At 42.4% G+C, this 27,368-nt stretch overlaps 2 protein-coding genes across 14 annotated transcripts in view; one reads left to right on the plus strand and one right to left on the minus strand.

Moving 5' to 3' along the window:
* otofa (otoferlin a) overlaps window positions 1-19,599 on the plus strand; it is a 75,400-nt gene extending 55,801 nt beyond the window's left edge. The window contains exons 18-48 of one of the 10 annotated variants that reach the window (XR_015110767.1): window positions 105-225; window positions 439-539; window positions 821-911; window positions 1,162-1,278; window positions 1,375-1,527; window positions 3,024-3,216; window positions 3,376-3,500; window positions 3,655-3,789; window positions 4,375-4,536; window positions 4,837-4,908; window positions 5,135-5,254; window positions 5,337-5,498; window positions 5,849-6,011; window positions 6,812-6,978; window positions 7,123-7,152; window positions 7,260-7,397; window positions 7,493-7,568; window positions 8,151-8,299; window positions 8,375-8,509; window positions 8,589-8,726; window positions 8,800-8,927; window positions 9,018-9,188; window positions 9,334-9,494; window positions 9,807-9,949; window positions 10,029-10,117; window positions 11,579-11,677; window positions 14,294-14,535; window positions 14,616-14,794; window positions 15,303-15,403; window positions 15,745-15,976; window positions 17,527-17,650. Coding sequence is in view for 9 of the 10 variants with exons in the window: in XM_086190626.1 (XP_086046752.1) it covers window positions 105-225; window positions 439-539; window positions 821-911; window positions 1,162-1,278; window positions 1,375-1,527; window positions 3,024-3,216; window positions 3,376-3,500; window positions 3,655-3,789; window positions 4,375-4,536; window positions 4,837-4,908; window positions 5,135-5,254; window positions 5,337-5,498; window positions 5,849-6,011; window positions 6,812-6,978; window positions 7,123-7,152; window positions 7,260-7,397; window positions 7,493-7,568; window positions 8,151-8,299; window positions 8,375-8,509; window positions 8,589-8,726; window positions 8,800-8,927; window positions 9,018-9,188; window positions 9,334-9,494; window positions 9,807-9,949; window positions 10,029-10,117; window positions 11,579-11,677; window positions 11,877-11,975; window positions 14,294-14,535; window positions 14,616-14,794; window positions 15,303-15,403; window positions 17,527-17,707 (4,141 nt within the window). In the remaining variant the exon portion in view is untranslated. Of the gene's footprint in view, window positions 1-104; window positions 226-438; window positions 540-820; window positions 912-1,161; window positions 1,279-1,374; window positions 1,528-3,023; window positions 3,217-3,375; window positions 3,501-3,654; window positions 3,790-4,374; window positions 4,537-4,836; window positions 4,909-5,134; window positions 5,255-5,336; window positions 5,499-5,848; window positions 6,012-6,811; window positions 6,979-7,122; window positions 7,153-7,259; window positions 7,398-7,492; window positions 7,569-8,150; window positions 8,300-8,374; window positions 8,510-8,588; window positions 8,727-8,799; window positions 8,928-9,017; window positions 9,189-9,333; window positions 9,495-9,806; window positions 9,950-10,028; window positions 10,118-11,578; window positions 11,678-11,876; window positions 11,976-14,293; window positions 14,536-14,615; window positions 14,795-15,302; window positions 15,404-15,744; window positions 15,977-17,526 lie in introns of all 10 variants that reach the window. The other 9 variants (XM_086190626.1, XM_086190619.1, XM_086190621.1 and 6 more) reach the window with 9 other exon arrangements.
* Window positions 18,707-26,430, minus strand: LOC147242906 (dynein regulatory complex protein 1-like). 4 transcript variants are annotated; one of them, XM_086190630.1, is made up of 15 exons: window positions 26,257-26,430; window positions 26,032-26,086; window positions 25,557-25,684; window positions 25,256-25,439; window positions 24,794-24,931; window positions 24,047-24,133; window positions 23,860-23,976; window positions 23,293-23,414; window positions 23,083-23,217; window positions 22,252-22,585; window positions 21,540-21,629; window positions 21,381-21,464; window positions 21,113-21,231; window positions 20,758-20,895; window positions 18,707-19,877 (listed from the first exon to the last, which is right to left on the minus strand). In XM_086190630.1, the coding sequence occupies exons 1-15, from the start codon at window positions 26,331-26,333 to the stop codon at window positions 19,856-19,858; spliced, it is 1,830 nt and encodes a 609-aa protein (XP_086046756.1). In that variant the 5' UTR covers window positions 26,334-26,430; the 3' UTR covers window positions 18,707-19,855. The 4 variants fall into 4 exon arrangements, with proteins under 4 accessions (XP_086046756.1, XP_086046754.1, XP_086046753.1 ...); XM_086190628.1 differs by lacking the exon at window positions 18,707-19,877 and adding an exon at window positions 19,940-20,664 and having other exon boundaries at window positions 20,758-20,892; XM_086190627.1 differs by lacking the exon at window positions 18,707-19,877 and adding an exon at window positions 19,941-20,664.
* Window positions 26,431-27,368: the final 938 nt, after the last annotated feature.

Genomic DNA, 27,368 nt, shown 5'->3' on the forward strand with positions numbered 1-27,368 from the left:
GCTATTTCAGATGTGTTATTAGTTTAATTTTTATTATACTCGAAGAATTATATAAATGGTGCAGTGAAAATTAGAAATGATGCACATTCCTTTGAACTTCACAGGAATTACTTCCACCTTCCCTACTTTGAAAAGAAACCGTGTGTCTACATCAAAAGCTGGTGGCAGGACCAGAGAAGGCGACTGTACAACTCTAACATAATGGACAAGATCGCTGACAAGCTGGTCAGTTTACAACAGCAGTATCTGTTTGTGCAAAGGTTGGCAGAGTTGGCCGGATTTTATTGGAAGTTCTTAATTGCTCAGTCGCAGGTTGAAAAAGATCCCCATGAATATCTTTTGATCATAATTTCCTGTCATTCCGCTGTACAGAATGAGCTGGTATGTTAAGTATGTGCACATCTCTATTAACCAGCAGGGTTGTTTGTGTTTTGACAGGAGGAGGGTTTAAATGATGTTCAGGAGATCATTAAAACAGAGAAGGCCTTTCCAGAGCGGAGGCTCAGGGGAGTGCTGGAGGAGCTCAGCGTTGGTTGCACGTAAGTTACTTGATAATTATCATTTGATGTTATTTTGTATCCAAACCGGTGTTGTTCCTCCTCATATTGAGAGCCAAAAAACTGTGATAAGTTCTGAAACAGTAAAACAGTTATTTGACAGGTATGCATTTAGAGTTATAAACCCCTGGAACACTTGAAGCTGCAAGCTACCATCAATGAGGCCCCTGACTCTCTTTAAAGTGAAGTCTTTGTGTTGGTCTTGTGTGTGTGAGTGTTATTTTCACATTTATTTCCCCTCCGTGTTTTCTGGTAATTTCCAGTCGTTTTGTGACTTTGGCAAACAAGGATGTGAACCAAGCAGGCAGAACCAAACTGGACAGAGAAAGGCTCAAGTCCTGCATGAGAGAGATGGTAAACCACGCAAACATGCATCTAAAGAGAGGCCGAGAATCTCTTATTCAACTTCTTTCTTCGACAGTTCTTGAATCCAGCGCTTAAGCTGTAAAACACATACCTTCACATCGCTTTATGGCGTCAGTAAATTCTGTATCATTTTAAAATGAAAGTCTCTCTGTGTCATCACATTTTATATTTCGAAGAAATTACCATGCGAATGCATATATCAGATGCAGTGTAATTGTCTCACTCTGTCCTCCTGCAGGACAGCATGAGTCAGCAAGCCAAGCAGATCAGGATGCAGGTGAAGAAGAACACAGTCCGAGACAAACTGAAGATGGTGCAAAACTTCCTGCAGAGGCTCCGCTTCCTAGCTGATGAGGTGTGAATGTAACTCTGAGTGATATAATCCTGCCCTCAATGAGTGAACAGTGAACATTGAGCACATGGACAATGAATATTCATGTGTCACTTCCAGCCTCAACACAGCACCCCGGATGTTTTCATCTGGATGATGAGCAACAACAAGCGCATCGCTTACGCCAGAGTTCCCTCCAAAGATATTTTGTACTCCATAGTGGATGAGGAAACGGGAAAGGACTGCAGTAAAGTCAAAGCTGTCTTTCTTAAGGTGCATTTTCTTTCTTATTTTCCTCTCACTCATCATTAGCATGTGTCATATATTGCCACACTTTGATTTTCAACCCTCAGTATCTGACAAACCTGAAATTTCTTAGCAACAAGAAAATGTATGATTTCTTACTATCCTTGATAGGATTACACTGAAAGATCAGTCGTAGCAAATACTCAAATTTCATTATGTACGACAAACTTTATTTTAGTGAATGAGCTTGCACATTTTTGACAGTTTCCCAGAGGGAGGATTTATGTACCCACACTGATGATAATGGACAAAAAGCCTATCAAGTGGCGTCCCTGTTTCATAATGCAAAGATACAACCCACTTTGCTTTGAGAGCTTGAGTCATCACTGTATCCTCAGATAAGTTTACAGATGTATCAACAATCAAGAGCCTCATTCTAGACACAGACAGAAACAGAATAACAAGGAAAATAGCGACTGTTTAGATGTCTTGTTTTGAGGACCTTTCTTTATGTTGACACAAGATTTAAAAGTGGTTACAACACAAATGACTCAAAATGGACTCAATTTTATATAGCGCTTTTCTACCTTAGCGGCACTCAAAGCGCTTTACAGTGTCATCTCATTCACCCATTCACACACACACTCACACCGATGGTGGAGGCTACCATGCAAGGCGCCAACCTACTCATCAGGAGCAATTATGGGTTCAGTATCTTGCTCAAGGACACTTCAACATGGTCACTGGGGTCGAGGATCGAACCAGCGACCCTTCGGTTGCAAGACGGCCACTCTACCCCTGAGCCATGCCGCCCAAATGCAACTCATTTTCAACTGCAATCACAATAAATATCACAAAATCACAAAAGAGGGTATTTTGCCTTTCAAATACCCCAAAACAGGGGTCATGAGCATACACTGATGTTGTTTGTCCCTCCTGAATCATTACATTGTGACTCCAGAGCGCAGGAGTCAGCTACATAAATTTAGCTTGAAGCTAATGATGACAAGTAGCTTCCGCAATAAAAAAATGAAATAAAAACAAACCTCCCAAAAACAAATACCGTGACTGTTGATTACTGAGCATACATCTGATCAAAGAAAATGTAATATGCTTGAAAGATTATAGGGTTGTTGTTTTTTTTCAGTTTAGTTACTGAAGCTGTTGTTAGCCATCATGAGCTATTGGCCTCAAGCTAAATATACTAAATATGCATGGCTGGCAAAAGTGATGCAGGAGGGAAAAAATGTCTTTGTGACCCCCAAGACACCTATTTGTGAAAACTTGAAAAGCTTTTGTTTTGTTTGTTTTGTTTTTGAGTCACATAGCACATTAAGGGCTGGCTAAAAGCAAACCGGAGCTACACTCATTGAATCCTCACAGTATTCTGAGCTACCGTTAGCGTATTTTGCGTGCTTTGTTGTGCATTTTATTATACACGACACATCAGGTTCAGGCTGTGTATTGGCAAGAATTCAAGTGTTTCTGTCACCAGCGTTGAACAGTGGGTTCTTGGTCCACAGCTGCCTGGTAAGAAGGGCTTTGGTCCTGCAGGCTGGACGGTTCAGGCAAAGCTGGAGTTGTATCTGTGGCTCGGCCTCAATAAGCAAAGGAAGGATTTCCTCTGTGGTCTCCCTAATGGCTTTGAGGAAATTAAAGCTGCTAAAATGAGTCCCTGCCTTCAATCTGTTCCCCCTGTCAGCCTCGTCTACAACAGTAAGTAGCATTGGTTTGTCTGGTACTTTAATCATCTTGTTTAGCTATTCACTGCCAAACTTTGCTCCAATTTACTATATGATTTTAACGTCAATACGAGTGTGCTCACTGATTGTCAGCTAGTGCCATGTGTGTCTTTGTGCGCATGTGTGTAAACAGTGAAGCAAGTCTTTCAGCTGAGAGCACACATGTACCAAGCCCGCAGTCTGTTCGCTGCGGACAGCAGTGGCCTTTCAGACCCCTTCGCCAGGGTCTTCTTCTCCACGCACAGCCAGGTTACTGAGGTAAGACCATGAAAGTGTGTCACCTGTGTGTGTGTGTGTGTGTGTGTGTGTGTGTGTGTTATAGAGAGAGAGGAAGAGAGAGTTAGAGAAACAGCGTAAGAGATTTTTCTCAGATTTTTTTTGTAATGAGTTATTGTGTGTGTGCTCTCTGAAGATCCTGAGCGAGACTCTCTGCCCTACATGGGACCAGCTGCTGGTTTTTGATGACGTTGAGCTCTTCGGGGAGGCCAGCGAGTTGAGAGACGATCCACCGATCATTGTTGTTGAAATTTATGACCAAGACACTGTGGTAGGATTCTACTCCGTGTTTACAAATTTATTACATATCTGATAAATACTTGTATAGAACTCTTAAAGTAAAAAAAAAACTAACTAAAAGTGCTTCGCTTCTCCATCCCTCGTGTTGTCACCATCTGACTACCTCACTGCTCCAACCTGTCTCTCAAATAAACTCCTGAATAGAGTGGGAAGGCTTTATTATTGTAAAGGCTTTCTCAATTTAGGAGTTGATGGTGATGTAGCATGAATTGTTGGTTCAGTTGCTGCTGACAAGATTTGGAAAAAGTAAAAAAGGAAATGCATGTATCTTCACCTGCAGCTTTCCTTTTTTTTTTCTTTTTTTTTTACTGTGACTTAAGAACAGCAGCAGTAATAGTTGTTGCAGCACAGAAAATCACTCAAACCTCAACTATGCATGACACCTTAAACTGGACCCTCTGGTCAGTTTGAGTGTGATGATTTTCTGTTTCCCTAAACACATTCCACACTTTTGTAACCTCATTTAACCGTCACAAATTCTTGCCCCTCCCACACCCATGTCTAACTCCCTGCACTTGTCCCACGTCCGTCTCAACTGCCGTGGCGTGGTGTCCAGGGTAAGGCGGAGTTCATCGGTCGCACGTTTGCAAAACCCACCATCAAGATGTGTGATGAGCACTACGGCCCACCAAGGTTCCCTCCACAGCTGGAGTACTACCAGATTTACAGAGGGAACTGCACCGCCGGGGAGCTGCTGGCTGCCTTCGAGCTGTTACAGGTAACATCCACTAAACAGAAACCTATAAAATACGTGCATCGCCATAGGGTGTAAAAGGAGGGGTTGTATAAGAGGACGCTCATGAGAAGTGGGGAATATTGTTCTTTCTCCTTGCACTTTGAGCATCTCTCCATTCAGGAGTCTGATGCTCTTGTTTTCAAACCCCTTTTCCCCATTTCAATCAACCTTCCTGCTCTCGACATTCTCTTTTTACTTTAATTCCTTTCCCTGTTTCATGTTTCATCTCCTTTCCCTTCCGTCTCTTGTGAAATGTCCATTCCTCCCTGCTGCTTCCTACAGATACCTTTCGATTCGGAGGAGATTAGACGAGCTCTGATCGCTGTCCATAACTTTGCTGTTCCTCAAATAAAGGTGCCCTTCCTCTTCTCTTTTCATTCCTTTATTTCTGTCTTTGTGTTCATATTGCAAAAACTCTTTTACTCTCTGCCAACCTGATATTAACCTTTGTCTCTGCAGTTTTTCACACTAAGCAAAGCAATAATGTAATACAAATATTTGGAGCTGTAGGAAAGAATCTGGTTTATTAAATGGCGGAGTCGCTGCTACCTCTCAGGTTTACTCTCTCCTCCCTCATAAGATTGGTCAAGGAGGGAGAGCTGACCTTCCGCCTCTTGAAGGGTCAACAGACTCTGAGCGTGGACCTATTCTTCCTGTCCCGCTGGGTATCCGGCCCGTCCTGAGTCGCTACCGCATAGAGGTGAGACTTTAACCAGCAAATGTGGCTTTTGAACTTTTTGCATCCTCTCCCATTATTTCTGATTTTCTTTTCTTTTCCCCAGGTTTTGTTTTGGGGTTTGAGGGACCTAAAGAGGATCAACCTGGCTCAGGTGGATCGGCCTCGTGTAGATATTGAATGTGCAGGTCGAGGTGTTCAATCCGCCCTTATTCAGAACTATAAGAAGAACCCTAATTTCAGCACTTTGGTCAAATGGTTTGAAGTGGTGAGTGTCACTGTCCATCAAAATTTCAAATCAGACCGAAATTGTCAATTTATCTTTGACCATTGCCTTAAATGTTTTAGAAAAGATGAAATTCTTGTATATGTTTTCAGGTTGTCTGTCTATACGTCCATCTCTCTGTCTCCTCATTATTGTGATTATCTGTGTTATACTTTGAAGATTTTTTTTTTTAAATTTGGTCCAATAATCCACTGGGACTTGAGGATGAACTTAAAAAAATTGTGGTGGTCCAAGGTCAAGATGACAAATGCAATGCAGTACTTTGTTAACGCTTAGGAAATAAGTACAATCATACTCTGGCACATATTGTTGTTCTTTAATTTATCCCTCAGGACCTGCCAGAGAATGAGCTTCTCCACCCTCCACTCAACATCCGGGTGGTGGACTGCCGTGCATTTGGTCGCTACATCCTAGTCGGGTCTCATGCTGTCACCAGCCTGAGGCGTTTCATCTACAGCGCTCCAGACAAGACCTCCAACAACTGGGCCACTGCAGGTACTCACTTCTAGCACTCAGAGAGAATTATTACACATTAAAATTCTGTTCAATTTTCAGAATAAAATTCAGTGAATTGATAACCGTTTGATTAACTGTATAATTATTTTAAATTGTGCACATATTTAATAGCTGATAAGCGGCAGTTCTCCCGGGGCAATCTGTACTTGTGTGGAGGAAAGTGCTTTTTCTTTTAAAGTAGCAATCAAATGAATTAAAGCTTTAGCATTGTCTAAAGTTACAAGTCTTTTTACTTTTCATTGTTTTCTATCTTTATTTATGTAGAGGAGTCATCTGTAAGAGCAATGGTCTCATTTTTCAGGAAGATTCTGTTCGCTCAGATGTGAAAGAGTTTTTCAATTTTATATGTAGCTTATTCATATTTCAAATATACACAGCGATAAACAGTAAATCCACCGAATCTGATCCTTGTACTGAACCTGCATTTTCTCAGACGTGTAAAACAATGTTGGAAATGTTACTGTGAGTTTGTTTCAACCTGCTCGGAGTGCTGGTTCTTTGTGAGGCCCCTGTGAAATTTAAAGGGGTTATTATGCACAATGAAGGTTAAAACAAACATGACATTTACTTCTGATCCAGCTCTTTTTTCTCGAAAGACCAAATTCCCCTTCCTCATTAACTTTGCTGATTTCTTCGCTTGCTTTGCGCTCTGACCACCTTTTTATTTAAATCTTTTCTGCCCTGGTTTTTTCTCTGTTTCTCTCTCTGTCTCTCTTTCTCTTGCATGCCATCCTCTCTTTTCCCTTCAACTGCTGCCTTTACCTTCGGCTTCTCTCCAGCCAAGCTAATGAATGGCTACATGGTCCTAACCAATGGCGGTTCCCAGCCTCGCTCCTCACCCAGCACCTCCACCCGCACTCTCTCTCACTCCGCAGGTGACATCATGGTCAACATGGACTCAGAACCCTCGGTCCGAAAAATGGACACAGTTGTCAAGTTAGATGCTGTAAGTTGCTTTTTTTTTTCTTCTTTTAATTAGCACCACTTTACTTACCATCCAGTGTTTTTTTCCCCCTGTAAATGTGCTACTCATGCCTGTGTGACCCACTTGTGTGAATTAATACCTGTGTTGTTTTGTGTAATGTCGTAGACATCTGACGCTGTAGTTAAAGTTGACATGGTGAGTAGTCGTTAGATAGAAATTTGGCATTAAAAAAAAGAACGCCATATTTATCTGGTCTCCCATTAAAACCTGATCTTCTTGGAATAACTGAACTGTTTTAATAGACTGAGGAGGAGAGCGACAAGGAGAAAAAGAAGAAAAAGAAAAAGAAGAAAGGTGGAGTGGAGGAGGAGGAGGAGACAGACGAGAGCGTGTTGGATTGGTGGTCGAAATATTTTGCTTCCATTGAGACAATGAAGGAGGTTTGTCTGTTCTGCTGTGTTTTAGTAACGGTTGTGACTAGTCTAGAGTGTTCCACATGTTTACCGTCACACCTGGAAAATAAATGTCTCTCCAGACCCTCAGGGCGCAGGAGGCGGCTCAGGCGGAAGCGGAGGAGAAGGAGGACCTTGAAATAGCAGCAGAGGCAGCAGGTACTGAACTCTGGCCAATCAGCTTGGCTGCAAGTCTGGTGGTCCTATCGTATTTCTGACAATTTTCTATTAATTTTGTTTGAGTGTTCGAAATTATTTGGATTTTATGCATTTTTTTGTTGATAGTTGTTGGGAGAGAATGAAACTGTTTTGAATAAACTTATCTGACAAAGTAAATGTATATGGACCAAACCATCCTTTCCTCCAAAACATGGAAAATTAGTTGTTAGAGGATAGAGGGCATCATACTGTATGTTCCCAGTGAGCTGTCCTCCATCTTCAGTATCATATCCATGATCATTTCATTCATCAGCATGACCCTACAGGTCTTCTGTGCACATGAAAGTTGTTTGTTACCGAAACCCTGAATGAAGCTACATTGTAATTATATCTCATCAGACAACAATCTGTGAAACTTGAAAGCTGCTGATTCTGGTATCAACATGATTTAAATGAATCTGTCGGAAAGGCAACACTTCAGCTTTCATGTTGGGAGACATGCAGATTCCTTTGTGCGACCCCCACCTCCCCTCTTCATGACACCATCCTGTTTTGTCCACCTCCACTCAACCTTCCAATCAGACATCAAACACGATGACCTTCTTCTGATGAAAGCCTCCAGGACGAAGGAAAAGAGCAAAGACAAGAAAAGCTACAAGGATAAAAAGAAGGGTCACGCTGTGGACGGATCGGAGAAACGGTTGGTGAAGTCGAAAGTGGACGAGTTGATGGTGAGTGAGCCACTCACCCTCTATCAGTTTAAAGTTAACTAAATGTTCACACTCTTCACGTGTCGGTGTATGCAGGTGTACAACAAGGAGCTGGAGACAGAGTACGGCAACTTTGAGGACTGGCTTCATACATTTAATCTGTACAGAGGGAAAGCCGGAGATGACGACGAACACGCTCTGGATGACGACAGAATCGTTGGACGATTCAAGGTGTGGTTGAGGGAAAATAAACTCTTTTCGCTTGAACTTAAACATTCTTCCTCTGTAACCTGCTGTTTTCTTGTGACAGGGATCCTTATGTATGTACAAGCTACCTCTATCAGAAGAAATCACAAGGGAGGCGGGATTTGATCCTAATATGGGCATGTTCCAGAGTATTCCTCATAATGACCCAATCAATGTCCTCGTCCGTGTCTATGTGGTCAGGGTAGGTGACCTCCTAACCTTTTCACTCTTAGCTTTTACCCTGTGATATTTGATTTGGTTGTCCTCCACCTCAGGCTACAGATCTTCATCCTGCTGATATTAACGGAAAGGCGGATCCATATGTTGTCATCAGGCTGGGCAGGTCAGAGGTCAAAGACAAAGAAAATTACATCTCCAAGCAGCTCAATCCTGTTTTTGGCAAGTAAGTTGAAAGAAAGCGGGAGAAAATGCATGAATGAAACTCATACATTTGTTTGAACTTCCCACTTTTTATCTTCTGCTCCCTGCTCAGATCATTCGACATTGAAGCCACATTTCCAATGGAGTCCATGTTAACAGTTTCTGTATATGACTGGGACCTTGTCGGCACCGATGACCTAATCGGAGAGACAAAGATTGACCTGGAGAATCGCTTTTACAGCAAATACAGAGCCACTTGTGGCATTTCCTCCAACTACTCTCTGTGAGTATCTATGGCTCTTAGCTTTCTTGAGCTTAAGCTATTGTGTCACTATCTGTGCAGTGAATTTCGTGAGGGCAAGAGTTTGTAGCTGAGCACAAATTTATGCACACAATTTAACCTCCTTTCCGTTTTCCATCGACATCAGCCATGGTTACAATGTTTGGCGTGATCCTCTGAAGCCCAGCCAGATCCTCACCAAGCTTAGTAAGGATGGCAAGATTGACGGACCTCATTATGGGCCTGGAGGCAAAGTCAAGGTGGCAAACCGAATCTTCACGGGACCTACGGAGATTGAGGATGAAAATGGTGTGAATGACACAATTCCAACGTTAACCTTGACACCATAAGCATGGCCGACATGATTCTCTTAGTAGTCTTAGATTTTCCACGTTTTAAGCATATTTAATGTTAACATTGTTGTTTCCATAGTGGAAGTGGGCATTTAATCTCCTTTCAAAAGCTCTTTTCATTTTCTCCTTTATGCACTCATAAGCATAAATAGATTGATGAAAACCAGATTTTATTTTACTTAAATATGTATTCTTTCATCTACTTAGGATGCTGTCTTCCCAATGTCAGCATTCTCTTTCTTCCTCTTCCATTGGGTTGATCCCACAGGTCTGAAGAAGCAGACAGAGGAACATTTAGCTCTGATGGTGCTGAACCACTGGGAGGAAATCCCAAGAGTGGGCTGTAAGCTTGTCCCTGAACACGTAGAGACCCGACCCCTTCTGAACCCTGACAAACCTGGCATCGAGCAGGTAGGAAACAGCTGCTTTGTTTGTCGTGAGACAAGGTAATCAGCTGGACTGCTTTTAACAAATATCTTTGTAATCAAAGGGTCGTATTGAGATGTGGGTGGACATGTTTCCTATGGACATGCCTGCTCCTGGACCTGCTATTGACATTTCCCCACGAAAACCAAAGAGGTAAACCGGGCTGTTTTTAAAGGGCTAATGTGTAATTTCCTGGCTGCTTGTGCGGGGGTGGGGCGTGGGGGGTCTGAAACAAAATAATAACAGAAGATGTAGTTTGGTGATGGTATGAAGCAGCATGGGATCATTGCTGCTGGAATTGTTTCTGTCTTCACTGTTAAAACAAGGACCACTGCTGGTGAATCTGAGTGATAAATCATGTTCACGAGCAATGTGAACTGGAGTTTTACTCATGTTACAATTAGTTGTATGATGTCATTTAGTTCTAGTCCAACATAACAGTAACCTGCTATCTTACGATAAGTCCACTCCCCACTGGAGTCCTGCACAGGTCCAGTTTTGTAAACCCGCCCGCAAAACAGTACCTGGTCCAATCTGCCACCAAGTCACCTACAAACCCACTTGGGCTCGTGCCTATAAGCCCCGCAACTCGACCCGAGAAAATGACTCGCTTTAGCGTTGCTGCTTAGCTTGCGCCTATCAAGGGCTAAACGTAACCACCTTGATGTGCACTGATCTAGACATGAAAAAAAAAACAGGTTTTTGTTTTAGTTTGTAATTTATCAGTAAAACAAACATATACATTTGTTTTAACTCACTGCCTGCCACCATTTAGTGCTTTTATTAACCCCTGACCGCGGTTTTGAATTAATATGAATTTTTTCTTTTTTTGGTTGCAAAACACGTGTTGTTGTTTTTTTGCGGCAGGACTCCTACAGCTGTGGCTAACACTAGCAGTGAATACACTGGTGAATTCACAGCTGAGCAGCTTTGCTCCCAAGCTGAAGTAGACGTGCTGTTGAAGTTGCAAGTTAAATATTTGACAGTCACTCTGAAACGTGTGCCTTTTTCTCCTCTTTTTTCACTCAGTGTTGACGGTAAGAAAACGGCTAACCAACTGCCTCATATTCGCTGTTCAATGTCCACTTAGGGACCGTCAATGAATTACTGGTTGCTCAGCACCGGTTGAATCGTCTGAATGATATATATGGTCAGAAGATTGTTACAAAATTGTTCATCACATTTATTTTAACAACTTGTGTTGGGAATTTATTCTACATAAGTAGTTGTATAGGAAAATAATTGTTTCATTAGTTTCCATGTTATGTGACCCGTGATTGTTAACCGTCCTCTTATTTTCAAGACGAGGGAAACCGAGTAAGTTTGTCACCGGTGAAATGGTAAATGAAACACATCGTTACCTTGAATGATATTACAGATTTCTCTGGTTTTTACATTTAAACACACAGTTAAGTTGTAAGTTCACGGCACAATAAAATACTGAAGTCATTTTAAGATAAGAAATGTCACATATTACCTTTACTATCTAAGAAAATTACAAATTACTGTAAATTTGGTTAGTCTTTTTTATTTAATAGAATTTGTAGCTTAATCCCAGTGTATATAAGTCCAACTGTATGTGTGTATGTGTTCCTTCCTCCCCCCCTTTACCAGATATGAGCTCAGGGTGATTATTTGGAATACAGACGAAGTAATACTGGAGGACGATGATTACTTCACTGGGGAAAAGTCCAGTGACATATTTGTCAGGGGGTACGTACAGCGGGATGCAGCCATCATGCCGCGTCCCGTGGGTGTGAGCTGTGTGTTGTGGATTTTTTTTTTTTTGCAGTTAACCATTTTCGTTTTGTTTTTGTTTCCATTTTTTCTGTGTGCGTGTTTGTGTTGTTTGTGCTGTGTCTCCTGTGTCTGTCGTCCTCTTTTCTCTTCTCTGGTCAATGCTGATGTCTAGCTTTGAACTTCGTGTTGTTATTTGGAACACTGATGACGTAATTCTAGAGGACGATGCTTTCATGACAGGAGAGAAGATGTCTGACATCTATGTCAGGGGGTAAACACACGATTCCATCGCATGGCTCGTACACCTATCCTCCCCTGCTCTTTCTTTTTAACACCCCCCCAGTTCTGCTACCTTTCTCAACTTTCCATCCAGCACGTTCCCCTGCTTGTCTGGAACTCTCCAATCAGCACGCTGTAAACTAATGAGAGATTGAAAATCACCTGGTCATGACCACACAATATCAACCCCTCTGAGTGATGAAGTCACTCTTATGGTTAATGAAGGCTTTCACTCAGCGCCCACACAGAAGGATTTCATTCGTTTCTTTGGCCTTGGAGTCGGCAGGAACTCTATCGGGCGTAGACAATAAATTCTTGGACTTCTCCGGGAAACTCAAATAGTAACATCTACAAAACCTATGGCTTGTTTGATAGAATATCTTCTCTAAATGTCTACTTTTGAGTGTTTGAGTCTGAGTTTTCCTTAAAAAACAACAACAAAAATTAACGGCCTGAATGAGTTTATTACATATTGCATTCCCCTGTGGACAGAAACCTTAGATTTTCTTCTGAATTAATGAGATACTGTATGTATTTATTTTCAGAAGAAGAAGAATAGGAAGAATAAAGATTTCAGCCCTTTTTTTGAGGTTAGAAAAAAAATTAAACTTTTTTTTCCGGAAAAAAATGTAGCTCATTAATTCAAACTTTTTTTTTCTTTTCTTTTTTTTAATTCCCCTCTGGAGTTAAGATCTTTAGGTCATTTTTTCCAAGGTTAAAAACTAATTCAAGCGCGACTTTCACGCAAAAGAGATATAACACTTTAATTCTCCCTAATTAGAATTTATATGCAGTAAAACATTTAATAGCCACTAGAACTCCCGTGGAGTGCAGCCTGTAATATTAAATATGTACACACTGCTTATGAGTTGTTAGGGAGACTTGAAGTAATGGGGTGGGGGGTGGGGTTGCAGTTTGGTCATGTCCATGTTTCCACCAATAATTCCTTTGCAGGAGTTTGGGGGCCTGTTGCATGGATGTCTGTAAACACAGAGCATGTGTGCCAGGGTTGGTGCAAACTCCATTGTTTAGAACAACGTTGTCACGTGCAGATCATTTTTTATGGCAGATATTTTCTCTTTGCAGGAGCTAATAATGTCCCAGTAGATCTGCTTCTTAAAGGCCTCAGTAAGCCAGGCCTGTGTGCCAGATATGGCAACAATTATTAAGTTTGGTTTTTTTTTCTCACGTCACCGTGTCTGCCATGAGGAATGCGTCTTTGATTTTTTTCCTCTTCCTAGTTTTATGGAGCCTCCTCACTCCCGCATCTCTTAACCAAACTGACTTCTCCCTCAGCTGACAGCTGTCGCCTGTGGATTTGATCCTTTCAAGATGATGCTGTAACAAACAGGGTTCCATCTTCAAACAACTCTGAAACACACACAGGATCATCATAAACCCATTTTACTCTCTACTGTGTATTCCAACCGTCTCAGTATTTGCAGTACAGCTAATATCTGGGTTGTTGTTTGAGATGGAACCAGTGTTAGTACAGTTTTTAGTCCAGTGGTTATGATTGGGTTCGTATCAGGCCTGTTTAATGAGTTAAAAGTTCCCTTTGCTCTCCTACTTTCACCCCAGTCCTGTCCCAACAACTCCTCTCATTCACCAACAAAGAAGAAACAAGTAAAAGTAGCAGTAAAAAATTCTCCACAAATAAATATCCTGCAATCATAATGAAATGAGATAAGAACACCATAATATAAAGTATAGTGCAGTATAAGTACATAAAAAATGTACTCGACGCAGCAAAGGTATCCATTACAGTTGTACACTATGTAAAATGTTTCCCAGCATATTCATTTATTTTCCACATGGAGCAAATTTAACTTATCAGTTGTAAATGCATCTCTTCTACATTGGTCCTAGGTTTAGATTTAAACCAGTGATTTAAGAACCTTGCAAGTAATCATAGCTGTAAGAAGATAAGAACGGTGGAATGTCCCGGGGGGGGGGGGGGTGCATTTCTGCAACATTTGTGTTTGCATGGCTTGTTAAACAGCGTGAAGCTTCAACATCAAATCAGATTTTAAGTTGTTTTTTTTTTTTTAAACAAAGTCATTAATCTGATTTGTTTTTTGGGGATTCGGCGCTACTTGTTTTGATTTTGACCTATTAGCATCATCTCTCTTGTTAGCAGACCGGAACGTTAAACATGCAACAACCAAATTCAGTTGGGACAAGTGCAAGTCTGTCAGTTAACAAAACTAATGCCAAACCATCGAACCATGATCCTAAAGGTCAACCTGAGGCTGAGTCTGCCGGCCCCGCACTGATCCAGGGTCTCACCTGTCTCTCACCTTCCTTCAGGTGGTTGAAAGGGCAGCAGGAGGACAAGCAGGACACCGACGTTCACTACCACTCTCTGACTGGCGAGGGGAACTTCAACTGGCGTTTCGTCTTCCCCTTTGATTACCTCATGGCGGAGGAGAAGATTGTCATCTCCAAGAAAGAATCCATGTTCTCTTGGGATGAGACAGAGTACAAGATCCCTCCTCGCCTCACGATGCAGGTGTGGGATGCCGACCACTTCTCCGCTGATGACTTCCTGGGTAAGAACCAGTAGGAAGGATTTTAGAACTTGAACTCTGACAGTATCCCCGCTGACCCTGTCAAATCTAACCTTTCCCAGGTGCAATTGAGCTGGACCTGAACCGCTTCCCTCGAGGGGCCAAGACAGCAAAGCAGTGTTCCATCGACATGATCCGGAATGAGCAGGAGCTGCCCACCATTTCCATCTTCAAACAGAAGAGAGTTAAGGGATGGTGGCCATTTGTTGCCCGGGATGAGAACGACGAGATGGAGCTCACGGTGAGACACTTGTTAAAGTTTTCTGTCTAGATTTTGTACCGTATTCAGTACAGAGTCCACGTCTACACTGAAGTTAGCTTTTTTTTTTTTTTGCTAAATAAACTAAAAATAAAAAAGTCATCAGAAAAAGATAGAAAGAGCTGACTGGTTGCTCCATGTGACAACTGGCGGGTCTTCATCAGAACTTCACTCAAGACAAACGGCCTTAGGTTAATCCATATAACAGCAACCAATATGATGTGATGACATCATGACATCAGGTGATATGAAGGTTAAATCCCACCTGCGTGTCTTGAGTAAAACAGCGTCTGGAATCATTTGTCTGATTATTTAGCTGCCTCCTCTCGCGCCTGTGGGCGGAGACGAAGAGATCATTGATAGATCATTAAGTTTGGTTTTTGTTTGGGGGGGGGGGGGGGGTCCTGGCGACATGAATAGACTCACACTTAATTTCACCAAAGTCAAGCACACTGCGACAGCGATAAATGATTCCTGTTTGTCGGTGCAGGGTAAAGTCGAGGCCGAGCTTCATCTGGTGACAGCCGAGGAGGCAGAGAAAAGTCCCGTGGGACTGGGACGAAATGAGCCGGATCCACTGGAGAAACCAAAGTAAGTCCTCCAAACGATAGTTGATGAGCCTGACAATGACACGGAACCACTGTTACTCTGCCACCTGCCGTTGTGTGATGGTGGAGCAGGATAATCTGTCTCATACTGCATCCAAATTTTTAAATTCATGGTCAAGATTTCATAGTTGAAACCTTTTCGCTGCTTTCTTCAGTGTCAAAAGGTCACTTTTACACTGACACTTCACACTCGTTTCTCCTCCTCCTGCCATTTCTTTAACTGTCCTCCCTCCCTTTCCTCCTTACTCTTTTCTGTGTTTTACCTCCACTTGCATTCTTCTTTCCCCCCTCCCTCCTGTGCCCCCCCTCCCCCTCCCCCCCAAGTCGCCCAGACACCAGCCTTATGTGGTTTCTGGGGCCTCTGAAATCCATTCGTTACTTCATCTGGCACAACTACCGCTGGCTGATCCTCAAGGCTCTGGGGCTGATCCTGCTGCTGCTCATGCTGGGCCTCTTCCTCTACTCCATCCCTGGCTACCTGGTCAAGAAGATGCTGGGGGCCTGATGAGCTGGTAGCCTTCACCCCCTCCTCTTCCTCTCTCTCCGCTTCCTAAATGTAGTACCAACTTCTTCTATCCCATCAAATTGATTTTCTGTTGTTTTTTGTTTTGTTTTTGTTTTTGTTTTCCACCACTTCCATTCCTCCTCTATTATTTCAGTGATAGATGTCTTTGTGACCTCTGGTGTGTCTTTTGCACCATCACACATCATAAGTGACTAACTGTGCAAATGTGGAGCTGCTTTATGCATTGGCAAGCTGACACCAGCAGCTGCATGTGCACCAAAGAGGGTTCATAATTCCTGCAACAGCTGATTCTCATTGGCATCCAGATGTTATGCAAAATAACAGCAGACAGCAGCTGTTAGCTTTGTTTTCTTTGGGGTTTTTTTGTATAAGAAAACCTAAAGAGAAAAAGTTTAAATAAGTCTTTAAAATATGTAAGGCTATTCTGTTTCTGGGAGAGGTGTTACCAAGCCAGTACAGTAGCTCTGACTGCCGTCTGTTCTGTGTGTGTGTGTGTGTGTGTGTGTGTGTGTGTGTGTGTGTGTGTGTGTGTGTGTGTGTGTGTGCAGGCTAAACCTGATGAAAAATACTCCTTAGTACCAACAGTTGGCACTGAATTGACTAAATTTAAAAATGTTTTGGTGCTCTGTATAACTGAAGTTATTTGGTCGGTGCTAAAAAGTACTGAACCTTCAGTACCCGGCCCTGTTAGTCTGTTCCTACCCCTGCTAGAAATGCTGGATTAACCCTGGACAGCTGCTGACGTAGCACTCTTCTCCTCGTGATAATACCTCAGCGATTACTCGACCAATGAGACCGCATAATACGCAGGGGCTGGCTTGCATATTTTCAAAATTCCTACAATTTCGTCAAAAAGAGTCGGCAGTTTCATTGCAAAAAGTTGGAAAAAGATGCAATTTTTGCATTCATGTCGAAGCCACCAATTTTCAAGAAGTGACACGTCATCGCCTCACGTGTGTGCATGCATGTTAAAACTGTGAAGAAAGTAAACTGTCATGAAGTACATGAGATTTACTGCAGCTGTAAGAGATTAGTCATTGCCTTTTGCCTGTACAGAACTGTGGTGGCTGACACCAGTTTTAGAACAGAACCACCGTTCTGTACAGGTTATTGTTTAAAAAGCATCTTTGCACTTACTTCTGCAGCAAGGGTCTCGGCGCTGGTGGTTAGACTGGGGTGGGGGTGGGGGGGGTCGCAAACAAATGCTGCAAATTTTAAAACGCTCATTCGAGACACTGATGTGAAGGTCCTGAGGCGCTGTGTTCACAGGATTCAAGGAGAGCAACCCTAAAACTTGCAGAAACACAGTGCAATGTCAATGTTTCAAGCAGCTGGCCGTTCATTCAACCATCACCACATTCACTCATGTTCATGTTTCTTGTTGTAGCCTCTGATGTGATCTTCTGAAACACTAATAGCAAAATGGAGTTTGAACATGAAAACACTTACAAATGCAACATGATTTACTAACACCAGCTATTGCTGTTTCTACTCCCCCTTTTTCTCCATTCAACCCTCCTAACCCTCTCCCCCCATGAATTCACCCTCTATCCAACCCCCACCCCCCTCTACCCATCTAGTCGCCCTGACACCACCTTCCTGTGGTTCCTGAGCCCGCTGAAAGCCATCCGCTACCTAGTGTGCAACCGCTACAAGTGGCTAATCATCAAGATTGTGCTGGCCCTGCTGCTGCTGATCATGCTGGGGCTCTTCCTTTACAGCATGCCGGGCTACCTTGTCAAGAAACTACTGGGGGCCTAAAGGACTGCTGGGAGGAGAGGAGAGGGAGGGGCGGAGGGGGAGCTGGCCAGCTAGAAAGATGGAGGAATGGATGAATGGGAGGAGGTTGGAATCTGATGACCTCAGGAAGGGAGGGAAAGGCTTCAGAGAAAGTGTAAAAGGTGGAGTCTGTAGCATGGTTTGTTTGCCGCTTGTTAATATAACATTCGTTCAGATTGGGCCCCTCCTCCTGGAATCAACGGCACAAGAAGCGTACCCCCCCCCCCCCCCCAACCCTGACAACATGAATACCACCAACCAGCCCTGCAATCACCTGCCCCCAACTAGCACACGCTAAATACTGGCTATGACAAGCTAAATGCCAGCCTGAGCAAGCCAACCACCAGTTAGCACAAGCAAAACCCTGGATCAACCAAGCTAAACTAAACACCAGCTAGGACAAGCACAACACCAGCTACCACACATAATTCACTGGCTAGGAAAAGCTAACAACCGGCTAGCACATGCTAATTGTTAGCTAGACCAAGCCAACCACCAGTTAGCACAAGCAAAACACTGGCGAGGCCAAGCCAAGCGAAATGCCAGCTGCTTGGTAAAGCACACCACCAATGTGTGTGTGTGTGGGGTGGGGGTGGGGGGGCAGAAACATCCTGACAAAAATGTAAAAAAAACCAACAACAGAAAAACATTAAAATACAGGCAGAGACACAGTCACCACCGCACGTCTAGAGGCCCATGAGGGATGACACGGCCAGATTAATTTTTTAAAACTCTACATTTTGTTTTTTAAGGAAAATGCTACAGACTCCACCTTTAATGTTCTCCTTCAGTATCCATTCTGATCTTCAGCTCGCCACCTTCCACTTAAGCAAGGCGAAGGAAATACCACAAATGACTGTTTTGCCCCCCTGATTCATGAGAAACTTCTATCCACGCTTAACAATTCTAACATCTGGACTCACAAAACAAAAACAAAAAAAACCAAGCAATGTCAGATGACAACGAATGTTTCTTTATCCTTTAATTTATTTGTTTTATTGGGTGATGTTCATTCAGGAGCACTGGGAGGTGTCAGACAGTTGCATGGTACCTGATTTCAGACTTCTTCCTGTATCTGCTACAATACTGGTGGTTTAGGGGTAGGAGGGAACACATGAACAATATTTTGTAACAAGTATTGCAGCATTTGCACACTACAAGATTAATAAAGCTAAAGCAGAAATAAAGATGTCTATTTTCCTATTTAAATTAAATGAGATTTAGAACAAGATGAAGTAAGTCAAAAACAATGAAGTAAGCTGTGTTTAACCTTTTGCATTGAAACAAACCAAGCCAGACTTGGTTCGGACGATTCTCAGCAGTGGATTTGACCTTTTTTTTTTTTTTTTTAACGTTGACTGGGTCTGAGGTAGCTGGGCTCTCTCACACACACACAAACACACACACATACACACGGATGCTCTCGTATTTTTGTGTTAATTCTCTACAACTCACCGTTTGGTGTCGCACACAATTGTGAGGAAATCCTTAAATATGCATGCGTCAGTGTGACCCGGAGAGGTCGTGTGTGTTGGCATGACTGTCTTTCAACAAAACAAAAACAAAACCCTTGTTGTCTTTTACATAAAGATGATGTAACGGGGAAGTGATTCAAGTGCTCTTGAGTGGTAAAGATGTCTCTGCCCCCCATGTTTGTAGTGTCCATTGATTATCCCCCTTTTTTCCATCTTGCCTGTGCTTGCCCTGTTGTGTTGCAGTCTCTGTGATTCTGTGTTTCACTGATGTTTGCACTAAACTTGCCTGTTTTTAACAATGATTTTCTGTATTTATACACCTCCCGAAAAATAAACTAAAAATGTGTGCAATAATTTTTTTCCTTTGTTTTGGCAATTTGAAATAAATGGAAGTCAGCGGACGACATTTTTGAGTTTCGTGTTTTCTCTGTAATCTGTCTCTTTGCAGTCGACCCAGCGCCAGCTTGTCTTGGGCACTGAGCCCCCTGAGGACGACGTGTATCCTGGTCTGGAGACGCTACGGCCTCCAGTGCGGCGTGCTGGTGGCCGTAGCGCTGGTTACGCTTTTCCTCTCTCTGCTCTTCTTCTCTCTGCCTTCAGAGATCGGCCGTAAACTCTTCAACACCGCTGGCTAGAACAACGCACTGCGACCACTTTACGTTTCAGTGGTCGAGGGTCTGAGAGCAGATGATGACCGTGAAAAAAAAACAACTTTGTTAAACAAAATACAAACACAAGATTTACCAATATTTTTACGTTTAATTTTCACATGCAAAGATATTTTTAAAAAAAACTAAAAGTTAAGATAAGCTATGTGGGTTTTTTTTTTAACATAAGCATGTATTAAAGTCCAAAAATATCAACCACAGAGGAGTTTTCCAAGTCCAGCTTAACTGAACCACACTGCACTCTAATATGCGCATATTTGTGGGGCAAATTTCAACAACTTTTTTTGCTCCAATTCTTTTGCATATCCTTTTAAACCCAGTGACGCTGATGTCAGTCCACCTGTTTTTAATTTTACTCTGAGATGTAAAAATAAAAACTGCAATCATAATATGATGTAAAAACATTATTTTACCAAGGAAATCATTTTACTCAGGAACCAAGTTGATTCATAAATGATGAAAAATCCATTGAGAAAGAAAGGAAACATTTATACTTCAAAGTTCTGAAGATGTTCCTTTAGCAACTGAAGATGATTTTGTTCAATTTAATCTGCACTGTCTCTATAAAATGTCTTAAAATCCATAAACAAACAGTCTATTAAATGGGTTGAAATCTTCTCAACATTGATGTTAGCCCATCAGCTAATTTATTAATTTTTTTGATTTATTCGGTCCTGAAACATTCTCATGTCCTGATGGGTTGTGAGATTGTTGCAGCAGCCGCCGCAGCTCCGCGTTCTGCTGCTTCAGTCTCTGAGTCTCAGGGATGATGTCAGAGATCTCTGTCAGGACCGAGCTGGTGATGACAGACAGACAACATTACCTGCTGTGTGAGCGCGCGCGCGCGTGTGTGTGTGTGTGTGTGCACGTATGCATGTGTGTTACCTACAGGTACTTTCTTAGTGTCTTCTCCGCTGCGTCCCAGAGTTTGATTCTGTCCTCAGAGATAATGTCGCCCACACTCTTCCAGTAGGTTTCCTGCTCTTTGGCGCTCCAAGAACTAGGCTGCCGGGAGGCGGAGCTTCTTCTTCGAAAGCATTGAGCATTCATAGATAGATTACCTTAATTATTTCATGATGAAATAAAACCAATAGTCCAAAACATCCCTTTAGTTTTAGATTCAACATTTTCTTTGACATCATCAGAACTTGTAGGTTACGGTGGAACATTCCCTGCTAGCTAAGTGGACCCCTCCCCGCCCCGGAAGAACCTCTGGCTCTAACCCTGGATATTTTTCTTCTAACCTGCGATGCCTCAGGAAACTCTTGAGAGCTGGTAGAACATGGTTGGGGTGGATGAGGTTCGAGGTGAGACTCGATCCAGAGCTGGTCTCACCTCCCTCGGCCGACTCAGGATAAATATCCTGCGGGCAGAGAACATATCGAATACAGAAACAGCAGCTGCAGCTGACAAGAAGTCAATCACACAAACTTGTCCACAGGGAAATGTCACGGAGGATCTATTCTCCTCCGTCTCCTCCTGTTTCTCTCTCCTCCTCCTCTTCCTCCTCACCTCAGTCTGCTCTGCCTCCTGGTGTTTAAACTTTAATAAGAAATCAGCCAACTTGGGCAGATCCTCCTCTTCCAGGCCCAGAGACTTGAAAAGAAGACATGAGCATTTTTACTGGTTGAAGAAGTCGAGTGAAGGCTGTGATAAAGTGACAGGACTCACATGAAGGAGAGAGCCCAGCTTCACAAGAGTCTGTTTATCTGTTTCCGTGGTAGCCAGAAGCTGCAGGAGTTTGTCCTCCAGCAAGAATCCCTGAGAAAAGAACAAGATGTTCTTTAATCTGCCGGAAAGAAAATGAGGTCAATCCACTCAAGTCATGAAACTGTACTGAAACTACCGTGAATATAATTTCTCCCCCCCAAAAATTAGATCACAGTCTTGATTCCACTCTTGTTTACCTGGAAATATGAAAACGAGAAAGTCATTTTAATGAAAGACTGGAGACGGAGGGATACCTCATCAGTGGTTACTAGGCAACAAGTACAGACTCGAACCAATGACATGGAGCTCCTCATTGAGCTTTTACATAAAGAATATCCTTTAATAACATGTCTCAAAACATACTTTCTAATTCAATTCTATTAAAATACACTGTTTTTCCACTGTTGCGGACAAACCTAAGAGATAAAGTCTAGTAAATGTGTATGTGTGCATACATGTAACACCGGCCGTGACATTAGATCAAGATGTAAAGAGTCAACAGGTGAATAGTGGAGAAAGGCCTGCATAGAGAAGTCTACTTCTTCCTTCTCAGGCAGGTTGAGTTTGTTTGTTTTCTTCTCTTCCTAAGATATATATATACATATACACACACACACACACACACACACACACACACACACGCACATATACAGTATGTACACTTGCCGCTCACCGACTCGTCACACAGCAGCTCCATCAGCTTCTTCATGGTCTCCGTCGATATCTTCTCCTCACTCTCACTCTGCACCGCCGTCCTGCTCTTCTGCGTGTCTGTAGGTTTGTCCACAGCTGGAAACATCTGGAAGGCTGCTCGGTGGGTGACTCTGCCAGTCTCTTTCTGAGGCTGGACGGCGAAGACCACGTGAGGTCTCTCCCAGGATACACCCAGGTGCTTCTTGCAGATCAGAGAGTCAATAACCGTAGCCCTCTCCACGAGCTGCTTCACCTCGGCTTCGATCATCAGCCACATGTCCTCAAACTTCCTGGCATCAGCAACCGCAAAGTGCCTTTGTGAAGAATAAATATTCACAAAATCCATTCATCCATTTTCTGTACTGCTTATCAGTTAAGGGTCACGGGGGCTGGAGCCTATCCCAGCTGACATTGGGCGAGAGGCGGGGTTCACCCTGGACGCGTCACCAGTCCGTCACAGGGCCATCAGGAGCAGTTAGGGGCTCAGTATCTTGCTCAAGGGTACTTGGACATGGTCACCGGGGGAAGTGAGGAACGAACCTGCGACCCTTCGGTTGCTAGACGCTACCTCTGAGCCACGCCGCCCATATTCACAAAATCATCAAGTATATTTCATCTATACAGAAAGGAACACAATTTAGCAACAGCTCTTAAAAAAGATGATACTCCTCATCGAATTTAGTGGAGCCAGATAAGTCTTAAAGGTACAGTCACCATATTAAAATCATCCTGACTCGCAGAGCTAAACTTGTTGCTTGCCATGATCGAAATAAACAGAAGTGAAATGAATTGATCAGCAGTTTCGACCCACCTGATTTTCTTCTGCATGCCTTCGTACCGCTGGATGCTGCGTTTGTATTCCTCTGACAAACACGCGTTCTTCTTCTTCAGTTGTTTCTCTTGGTTGATGCACTTGGCGGTGAGGTTTTTGACCTCTGTCTGCAGACTGAAACACAACCCAGAAACACTGTAAATATATCTTAACTGTGTGTGTGTGTGTGTGTGTGTGTGCGTGTACTACCTGATAGCCCTGCTCTTCATATGGGCCAGGTTGTGCATTTCTCTGTCCTCTTTGTGCTTTATATGATTTATGTTCATGATCATTCCATTGGCTAACGTCTGTTGATGTTCCCGCTCCAAAACCTACAAAAGCAAAGATGGGACATTCGAGACTGTTTTTTTTTTTTCTATTTTGGAGTACATTGTTTTCATTCTTGGCAAGGTCATAAAACTAGATGAAACCCCGAGGGCAGCACCCAGGGGGTGAGCCAGTCGCACTCCTGCTCTGTAGAGCCAGGTGCTGAAATCTGATATATTTGGATTTTTTTGCAAAGATTTTTTTTTTCAGCAGATGAATCTTAATACACTGCTTTAAAAACTTCCCATCACTGGGTTCTGAAGGTGACTTTGACTAAACTTGAGATGAACTGGCCGATGTACGAGGAGTAGAATGTGGAAGTGTATAAAAACTTTACACTCCCACCAGGTGCTGCTATGCAGAATTTGATCCTAAAATGAATCCATGTAGTTTTCTGACAGAAAAACTAAACAAAAACCAAACCAACGCCACAGACACGTATTCGAATACCTGAAACTTTGTGTTGTACTCGATCTTGTTGTACTTTTCAGCCGGATTCATCGTCATATTGTGTAGTTTTGCTTCGTACTCCTCCACTGTCTTCTTCCTCTGCTTCAGCCGCTCTTGCTAGAAATAGATTGTATATCATTAGACACAAAGATGAAACGTGCAAAGTTCTTATTTCAGTCGTCCTGACCTGTTTGTCCCAGAGGTCCTTCAGGCACTGATCCCAGTCTGTGTGGTCTTTAGTGAGCAAGATGTCCCGCCCCTGCAGGTAAACACTCTGTCAGGGACACAGGAGCTAAGGTTAGCTAGCGCCAACACAAGAGGAGAAGTTGTGGTAGCAAGTAAAATTGTTGACAGATTCAACAGAAAGTCTGTATATAACCTCATTAATATGGTATTTTAGAGGATAAATTTCCTATAAAGTCAGATAAATAAGGAGAGCTTTACACATAAAAAAACAACAATAAATGGCTTGAAATAAATGAAAAACGGGCAAGAAGAAAGTAAAGAGGACGGTAAATCTGTAAAATCACCACCACAGGTGATTTAAGAAGGAATGTTTGAATTCAAATGGGTCTTCAACAGTGATTTGAAAGATAATGGTCATTCACAGCCGAGGAGCTCTAACAGTCTTTAAGTGAGAGGTGGGATCATTCAGCAGGCTCCTGCCTGAGGGTCTGCGGCTGCACAGCTATTGTTTCAAACCAGGAGAGGAGTCCAGATACACATTTTATCCTCAGGCCACCAAAAGCTTTAAAAGAAATGAGTTCAAATCAGTCGTCGAACAAATAGCCAAGGCCATTAAAACTGATCTAATTTTCTCTTTTCTTCTTTATGCCGTAGCACAGCTTGGATAGTTTATTGATTTCTGATCGACATCTGCTAAAAGATCACGACAGCACTTCAGCGCTGAGGTCATAATCCTGACGCGGCCTACCTCAATCTGGGCCAGTTCCTCCCTGTACGCCTTTGTCAGGGTTTGGATCTGTTCCTCCATCCTCTCCATCATCAGATCCAGCTCCTCCCCCTGTTTTCTCAAGTCCTTCACATAGCGATCGTCTCCACACTTCAGTTCCTGGTCAGACAACGTAGGAAATCTACAACAAGTCCTCATACAGTGAAGTGGAAGCAAACACACACTTACACAGCAGAGTCTCCTGCTTCTACAACGCTCCCTCCACCTCCACATACAGACTTTTTTATCTACATCATGTGACTTCCTACTTTTGTGGCCCCATACTTACAACAGCCATTAGACGGCATCTGTTACTAACATTTATAGTATTATTTTCCCATCTTGTCCCTCATGTTACTACAAATAAATCTGGTCTTTGACCTGGAGACTGACATCATTCTGTCAGTTAGAGGAAATGGGTTTTATCATTAGATGCAGGGTCACCTGTTGAAAGTCTTTGATGATTTTCCTCTTGTCTTCAAGGAGCTCCTCACACAACTGCTGCTGCTTGTTCAGGGCTTCCTGCAGCTCCTGAGGGACCCGCTTCTGACTGGCCAGGATAAAACCCCGGAGAATCTCCTCAAACTTTTCTCTGCTCGACTTTACATCCGTCTCCAGACGCTCCACTCTGGATTGAGGAGGACAAAGAAGGCGGCGCAGAGAGATGGAAGTAAGACAAACGGGTGAGGATGGTAGGTTTGGTGTGTTATTTAAGGCAACACAAGAATAACGTGGGAAGAAAAACCTCATTCTGCGAGCTTTCTCCAACTCTGTCCTTCGCATTGATTCTTTAGCATCAGTTGCAGTTTGGATGTTGGTCACTGAAGTCTGCAAGTGCCTCTGCAGGTTGGTGATCCTCGGAGGAATGACCGGCTCACGTACAAGAGGACAGATCAGGTTCAGGTTATGAAACTCGGAATCAGATTAGATTCTTTTTTAATGTCGATAAATCTGACACATTACTTCACATTGTCTGTTTGTCTATTATTCATCCTGGTAAATATTGAATGTGTCACAATCAATACATATAAAATTACAAATAAAAAATAAATACTCAAGTTACATCATTTCAGATAAACTTGGCTGTTGACCCCGGGACACATCGTGGAGTGATTGTTAAAAACATTTTCATTTTTCCTCATTTGTGTTTGATTTTAATTGCTTTCAATTTAGAAATTAAAGGAGAGATGGGCGTGGAGGTGTAGTGGAACTAAGCCAACCTTTTCACCATCCTCCCCTCCCTGAGCCTGGCTCTCCAACTCCTGCGTGGAGCCCCTGAAAGTGATAGTAACAGTAGATTTTTGTATTTAGTAGACAACTATAAAACAAAATAAAACATAAAATATGCATTATAACTTGTGCCTGTTATCCCAGGAAGAGTAAGCACTAGCCGTCTAGCTCACACGATCGACACTGAACTAGCTGGTTCTGGCCAGTGGAGTTACCCGTTCGGAGGCTCTTTCTTCCCGGTCAACTCTGATGGTTCAGGCGCCTCCTCTGGTTCCTTCTCAGCATCCTCCATATTTACAAGGAACTGTGTAAAATTATGAATGAAATTATTAGCCTAGCGGAAAGAGACACTATTGTGTCGAGGCAGCAGGTTTGGTGATCGTTGTCATGACGACCGAACCACTAGACGCACCCGGGTGCTGCCTTTAAGTACCTCTTGAAAGCTGGGAATTTCTACAGTTCTTCGGGTCAGTCACCACATACAGTATAAGTAGCAAGTAAGAAAATGAACAAGTGGGAATTTATGAAATAGCTTCTTTTTACGAGAGACTTTTTTTTTTTCCTATAAAAATTCCATTCAACATAAAACTTGATAAAAACGCCAGAGTTTGTGCTGCCATGTTTGTTGAGGAGCTTTACGAGCTTAATAGAAACCTCAGAAAAAAAGCCTCATGACTTTTCCATATCATATCTATATTTCTTGCCATAACGATGCCTCAACGACAGGTAATACAACCCTTCATCATTTGACACAGATTTACTTTGCACCATTAGGATTTTACGAAAGCATTTGTTGCCATACTCTTTAAAAAAAGAAAAAAGAGTAGGCCTACAAGGCTGACAATACACGTTTTAGTGCTGCCATCTACTGGCTGCAAGTTTCAAAATCAATAAAAGTAATGGGACAACATACCGTATGTGTTACTTTCAGTAAATATTTTCAATGCGCGTTTCAAAACACGTTTTATTGGTTTCATGCTACGTTGGGATCTGACCCGCAACTTTAATTCAAACATGTCTGGAGTTTTCAAAAATGCGACATATGTTTTCTGTATATATATATATATATATATATATATATATATATATATATATATATATATATATATATATATATATATATATATATATATGTATATTTATTTATTCATTTATTTATTTATTTATTTATTTATATATAAAGTTCATTCAGCATTAAATCAACCAATTCTGAAAAAAGTTCCTACCGGAACTCCTTGAGATTCACCAGATTATTTTATATGATAACTTTAGTGTGTATAATTAAGCCATATTACGCAGATTTACAGACCCTCAGGTGCTTAACGGT

This window comes from Aulostomus chinensis, chromosome 20 (assembly GCF_037954235.1).
Source record: "Aulostomus chinensis isolate RoL2024-O1b breed Wild chromosome 20, RoL_Achi_v1.0, whole genome shotgun sequence".
Taxonomy (NCBI): Eukaryota; Metazoa; Chordata; class Actinopteri; order Syngnathiformes; family Aulostomidae; genus Aulostomus; species Aulostomus chinensis.

What these genes read in the sequence shown, in the direction of transcription:
- LOC147242906 (XM_086190627.1), bottom strand. Translation starts at nt 26,333, where the DNA reads ATGGAGGATGCTGAGAAGGAACCAGAGGAGGCGCCTGAACCATCAGAG. An exon ending in AAGAAAGAGCCTCCGAACGG is followed by an intron (nt 26,087 to 26,256) that starts GTAACTCCACTG and finishes TATCACTTTCAG; the next exon opens with GGGCTCCACGCAGGAGTTGG. An exon ending in AGTACAACACAAAGTTTCAG is followed by an intron (nt 23,415 to 23,859) that starts GTATTCGAATAC and finishes TTGCTTTTGTAG; the next exon opens with GTTTTGGAGCGGGAACATCA.